Here is a 6,682-nt window from a genome sequence, read left to right on the forward strand (position 1 = left end):
CCCCTTGAATTAGACAACCTATACTTACAGATCTGTTGGGGCGGTTGCCTGCTCCCAGGCGCAAACGTGCCACTTCCTCGCATATTATGTGCTCCTGATACCAAAATCCAAAATCGGCCAGATTCCCATACTTACCGTATAATCTGCCCCTTGAATTAAGCAACCTATACTCACTGATATGTTGGGGCGGTTGCCTGCTCTCAGGCGCAAACGTGCCACTTCCTCGCATATTATGTGCTCCTGATACCAAAATCCAAAATCGGCCAGATTCCCATACTTACCGTATAATCTGCCCCTTGAATTAGGCAACCTATACTCACTGATATGTTGGGGCGGTTGCCTGCTCCCAGGCGCAAACGTGCCACTTCCTCGCATATTATGTTCTCCTGATACCAGGAGTAAAATTCGGGCCAGAACTTGATACGTACCTTGATTTGTGCTGAGAGTGCTCATTGTGCTTGATTTGTGCTCATATATAAATCGATGAGTTATGGTCTAGCAATTTTAAATTTTGTTCGAATGAAAAGTTGTACGCAATCAATTATTACTGTATCTAGAATGTATTATCAAAATAATTAAAAGAAGTAAATCTACATATAAAATAACGTTCTGGGTTTCTACTTTATTTTTTTAAATATTTAACATTTATTTGAGTGTGGGTAATCTATTTACAAATTGAATTTAACATATAAATTTATACATACAGTAAAATAATTTTAAAATAAGTTGTATAAAACACATACGTATCTTATATAAATAATTTGTTCATTTTTCTAGTAATATTTTTATAATAAATACGCGTGATGTTAAATTGAATATACTTGTTTCTTTCTTTATGTTTTATGATACAGTTTGTACTAGTATGGAAATTTATGTGTAAAGATCGATCTATTTAATATTAAAATATGAATTTCTGAATTAATAATCATTTAGTAATATCCTTAGGGTTTTAAAATGACACATGTCTCAACATACACACGCAAACATTCTAAACCATCGATACCATCATACTATGATCAGTCTATCCGATATTATAATGAATCGGTTAATCCGCGTAAGATTAACGTTAATCGTTAATTCTAAGAATCGAATGTACGTGTACACACGTTTTTGTAAAGGCTGCGAAGAACACAATTTCCATTAAAGAAGAGATACAAGATGCAAAAGTGTCGAGTAATAGAAATCTCTGGTGTTTATCGAAGAAAAATTATTGATTTTTAGCCATGAGTTCTTTCTCAAGAATGGATATTACAGCACTTAAAATATTGGTATCCCGTTGACGGTGTTTTTCGATACAACGAAGACTTTTCGGTTCCAAATCTGAAACTCCGATATTACAAAGAAAGCTGAGACCATCCGACAGATTTATTACACCTTCGTCAAGGACTGACGATTCTGTATCCCTGTATATAAAAAGACATTCCTTATTTTGTAAAACAATAGTTCATTGCAAGACTACAACATTTTCTATGTTGTTCTGTAACTTACGTGTTTAGTTGTCGAAATGCAATTAATATCGAACAATCCCTGGCACATGAGAACAAAAGATAATTTTGTAAGCATACTACATCCTCGATGGTAAGCAAACAATTCGTTCCTTTTTCGTTACGATATATATTGGCCCCGATATGCATCACGTTAGATTGATCACGCGATAAATTAGTATCTTCCAAGTACATAGGCAACAAGGTTAGTTTTGGTGTATGTGAAACATTTTCTTTAGGCCCATCATCTGGAATCCATACAGATTATGCATTAGTATTCCGTATTTTCCTCATAGTGGTTGTAAATATTTAATTTTTTTTAAATTCAGGTACCTTTGATATGTGTTTTCGAACAAAACTCCCGCGTCATTTTCGAGTTTTCCATGACATTATTCTGGAAAAAATTCCAAATTAAATAAACTCGAGCTTGACAGAGTTTGCCTTTAAATGGTTATAAACGTTTACTTACCGTAGATTTATACGAGGATATCCGATGTTTGGAACATTTCTGCGTTTTTATTAAATTGGAAAATATCACGTCGTCGGTTAATAGTGGACGAAATTTTGAATATATGTTGAAAACGTGTTCGGAACTGATAAAAGGTAACTTCTGCATATGGAGTATCCGCTCTAGTACGCAATTCTTTGGTAAATTTGCACCTTTCGTGTCACACGCCTATAAATATATCGGGCACAGGTAAAAACTTGTGATTCAGTTACGTAAAAATTGACAAACAGTTTACACGTGATATTTACCTTGTCAGCGAAATACAGAAGCTTCTTAGCCTTTGCAACTATATCTGGATTAATATATGAGATCGATTCGAGATCTTTTTGAGCAGACGAGCATACATCGTGGTCGGAAGATGGCTTGAACTCCTCTTTGGCGAACGAACGTAAAACAGCACGGCAGATTAAATCCAAGAATTTGTCAACGTATTCTTTGCTCGTAGAAGCCACGGAATCGTGAAACCATTCCTCCAACACGTACTCGAGATCGCTAGAAGACGAGTCTTGATCGTAAACAACTATGCCGTTCTTAAAAATCTTCAGATTATTTTGCGGAGATGCTAGGAGACCTTTTAATGCCGATTTCATGCGTTCCTCCACCCCCGAGAATAGGTCAAACGGACAATAAGCACTGCGAGCTGTGACGATCCCCTTTTCTAACTGCAATCGCACAAAATCCTGGATTAAAACTTTCCTGGCTTCGTTTCAAATTATCCTACATACTTTCTTTACTTGCATAACAATGTGATATAGTATAAAAGGGGAAAGGTAATCAATTAATTTACAAGAAAGAAAGAAAGACAAAGAAAGAAAAATATGATATCATTGAAAATGAGGAATATTCATTCGTATAGATATGGGACCTTGCTTTTAAAAACGAGCAAGATCAACGATAATATTATTTAACCCTTTATTTACTCATAAGTCCCGTCAATTTTCTCATGGTACTGTATTAATGAAACGCTTTGAAACCTATTGCGACTTTCGAGTCCGCTTCTATGAAGTTCGTTTGCAATTGTTGGATGAATTGCTGTTAGAGACGACATTATAAGATGATACAAGACCGAAAGAAACGTCTAGATTTTAAAAACTTTAGAGAAATTCAGTAAATAAAGGGTTAAAGTTGTATTTGACTATATTAAACGGTCGATTGTCTCGTTACCTTGTAATACTGAGCCAAACAGTAGGGACACTTTTGAAATTTACAATCGGTGTCCCTCGAGTATCCTTGCTTCGGTTTAATTTCCACGCAAAACGTCGTCTTGCTTCGAAATACGTTAGGATCGCATTTTGTTCGAAGGAGAGTGTAATCCGGGAATTTAGTGGCGTAACATTCGGTAACGTCCATATGGCGGCGTTTATCTGAAACCGTAAGAAAAAATATGAAACTTAACAAAAAGCTTATCGCTAAGATCTACTCTAAGATCTAGGTACTAAGATCACTAAGATTAATAACCGGTTCTTGATAGCGGTGTAAGTTCGTTTAATAATTCGTTGTTAGATGAAAGGATTAAATAAATGCGAACCCTTAAATGAACTTATGTGCGTCGCTATGGAAAAAAAAAAAAGCTCGTATGCTTCGGACAGCTCTGGACAATTTAAATGCTATTAAACGTGGAAATGCAGAGACGTGCAGAAACTTAACGCACGTGCTTTGCTCGGTCTCTGTTTACGTATTCTTCCGTTTGAAGCTCGAAGATACACGTTCGCATGGTAGTCCGACAACAAAAATATCTTGGCCACCGTGACGTGCTCGTTTTCTAAAATTGGGCAACTGGAGAACTGCCCTGCAGAATGGTAGGTGAGAAAGCACGAGAAAAAGGACAGGTAGATGGTACGTTCACGTCAGGTTTGGGAATTTTCGTGAATCGGATCGCCGCTTGAAACGCTGTCGTACACTTTCGTTTTCGTTTCGGGCTCGGAAGATCGCGCCGTAGATCGTAGACACGGTAGGCGTGAATAAATTAAGGATACACCGTATACGCGACACGTCAGAGACGATTTCTCTTCGCCCGAAACGCGTTTTCCAAAGTAAAAGCTCGCCAACGAAACGCGTCGAGTGAAAAATAATTTACGATCGGGCACAAATTCGCCGTCATAACGGCGGTCAGAGATTTCGCCATTTCCTAATATTTGTCGATTATAATATTTTGTTTAATACTTGAATGCATGCCTAATCACTCCCTCGAATTTGATTAGTCTATCATTACCCTTCCTTCCGTACAATAAAAATTAACGAAACATCAACAGAGTTGCTTCAACTTGGTTGAAAATAAGCAACCGAGTTACGGAGGAGGATAGAGCATCTATATCTAGATAACCGATCCTATCCCGAGCCGAGAAGGTTTCTTCTAATCGTATCGATATAGATTAGTCGTTTGGCTTCTGTCTGCAAGTTGTCCGCATTTGTTAGGGCTACGTACGGTTTAAGATATTTGAAGCTTTCGCGGCTCCGTTCTTTGCGATACTAACCGATAGTTATGTTTCAATTCTCTGCGAAGAAAATCGACGCGTTTCGTGGTTATTGCTCGCAGAAATTCCACCGTTCGAGGAGATGGATTCACGTTGGTTTCGCAACGAACGGCTCGGCTCGTACGATGATCTATCGGGAAAAGGGTTAACGAACAAGAAGCGAGTATCCGATACGACGGCGAACGAGCATGCCGATTATGTTAACATTGCTATTTTGCATAACTATTTTTGTCACCGTATGGCCAAACGCGTTTCGTAGCTTCCACATCCATATAATACACAGACTACTAGCCGCGGTTGACGTTCTAGGGCACGAAATCGATAGCTTCGTATCGCCAGTGCGCAGTATCGCTTCGACGATAACACCGTAATACCTGTTGCTCCATTTTAAATAAATCACACGTTTCCCAATATCGAACAAACTTTTGGAAATATTACGCGCACGGTTACGAATGGTGTTCTCGCCGGTAGTAGTATCGGCGAGAACAAAGGTTGGATCTAAGTAGCCGTATCAGCGGTACTTTAAAACCTCGAAAACGGTCGCATCTCTAAAAAAAAAAAAAAAAGATTGTTATTTATCGCGAACCCGTTGCTGTCGTTAATTACAATGTACGGAACGTCTCGATAGTTGGTACGCGTTCGAAATATTTGATAAGTAAGACCGAGAGTTATCGAAAAACAAAGTCCTAACGAAGCCCGCGTCCCTCGTCGAAGGAGAGCCTATTCGGGCTTCCTGTCTAACGTGTTTCCTTCGTAACTCGAGCGGTTTCCATTCTCCGGGAACGGGTTCTCGTATCGTTCTAATTTCTTCCTGTCAGTTTGACGCGTACCTCGCAGAAACAAGTTTCTCGCGTATCGCGCAAGTCTCGAGATACGAGAGATACGAATCTCCTCGAGCGACAAACGCTGTCGAAGCGTCTTCTTTTCTCCTTAGAATTCCAATATTCGAGTGTGTCCACCGAGTGTTCAGAGGACGAGCTTAATCGGTAGGGATTACGATCGCGATACGATCCTAACCGATTCACACGTTTCTCACGATTGCTCTATTTCCTTTGAACTTTGAACTCTTTCACTCTCTGCCCTTTTCTGCGTTCGACTCGAGCTAAATGTAAACACAGAATAGAAACCACACTGGATAACTGCAATGTTTGGATCCCGATTTTCTTGCGCTTATCCGGTCTTTACTGTATTTGTAATTTCCTAAGTATACGTCCGTCACTGTGCGCACCGTCCGCCAAGATGATTATATAACAACGCGATGATAATTTCCCCGGATCGAATAATGAGCCATTTCACGCGTAACAAGCTGGCAGAGTTAATCGAACCGTGTCGCGAGCGTTGCTCGTGAGAATTTGCGGCCGCGATCGAGTTTCGTCGAGAAATTTTTGAGGATCGCGAGCGGAAGTGAAGTCGAAGAAGCGCATCGTTGGCTGAGATTTCATAGGCGCGGGAAGAGCCTCGGGTTCTACCTGGTGCAAAACTTGTGCATTTCTCTTTTGAAGGGAAAGGTAGAGCCAGCAGGTGGACGCGCTGGAGAAAAGGGCCGAGGTACCCGAAGCCCGAAGCGAGCGGTCAACGAAAGCCGAAGAATATGGCGTCTCGAGACTCCGAGGCTTCGGTCCGACACCTGTCGTTTTTCTTAACAACGAGCTCGTCGACGGACATCTGCGGTTACATCGTGCAGACCTCGGCCGTCGAATTAGGACCACGCGATGAAACTTTGCTTTTACAACCGCGACGTCATAACTGACAAATTATTTTTTAAATTATTCACTTTCGTGCGTACGTAAAAACCACCGACCGATCTCACCGCGCGCTACTCGGTGGTTTCGCGAAGGAAATTGTGGTACAGAATCGTCTCGGCTAATCTCGGTTTCCGGTTCTTATAATTCTTACTAATTCTGGGACACCCTGTGTACAGGGTGTCCCAAAACTCGGGGAGGAGGCGGAAATGGGGGGTAGCTGAGACGATTCTGAACAACAATTTCCTTTGCAAAAATGTCGAATGGGGCTTCGTTAAGGAGATATTAAGCGAAAACCCCGACCAATCAGAGCGCGCGTAGACCGTTGGAGCGGCCGCGGTAGCGAAGGCTACGCGCTGGCGGCCGCGCTTGCGCGCGAACAAGTGACTCGCCCGTGCATCGAAGCATCGACCTAGCGCGTAGCCTACGCTACCGCGGCCGCTCCAACGGTCTACGCGCGCTCTGATTGGTCGG

At 41.1% G+C, this 6,682-nt stretch overlaps 1 protein-coding gene across 4 annotated transcripts in view; it reads right to left on the reverse strand.

Annotated features, from left to right (window-relative positions):
* Positions 1-621: 621 nt before the first annotated feature.
* The window catches only part of LOC128893947 (inositol-pentakisphosphate 2-kinase), a 51,436-nt gene continuing 45,375 nt past the window's right edge, over positions 622-6,682 (reverse strand). For all 4 annotated transcript variants that reach the window (XM_054155273.1, XM_054155274.1, XM_054155275.1 and 1 more), the window contains 6 exons: positions 3,157-3,356; positions 2,241-2,654; positions 1,954-2,160; positions 1,818-1,878; positions 1,489-1,732; positions 622-1,403 (listed from right to left, as the gene is read on the reverse strand). In XM_054155273.1, coding sequence (XP_054011248.1) covers positions 1,208-1,403; positions 1,489-1,732; positions 1,818-1,878; positions 1,954-2,160; positions 2,241-2,654; positions 3,157-3,356 — 1,322 coding nt within the window. In that variant the 3' untranslated portion in view covers positions 622-1,207. The remainder of the gene's footprint in view (positions 1,404-1,488; positions 1,733-1,817; positions 1,879-1,953; positions 2,161-2,240; positions 2,655-3,156; positions 3,357-6,682) is intronic.

This window comes from Hylaeus anthracinus, unplaced genomic scaffold, assembly GCF_026225885.1.
Source record: "Hylaeus anthracinus isolate JK02 unplaced genomic scaffold, UHH_iyHylAnth1.0_haploid 3, whole genome shotgun sequence".
NCBI classification, from domain to species: domain Eukaryota; kingdom Metazoa; phylum Arthropoda; class Insecta; order Hymenoptera; family Colletidae; genus Hylaeus; species Hylaeus anthracinus.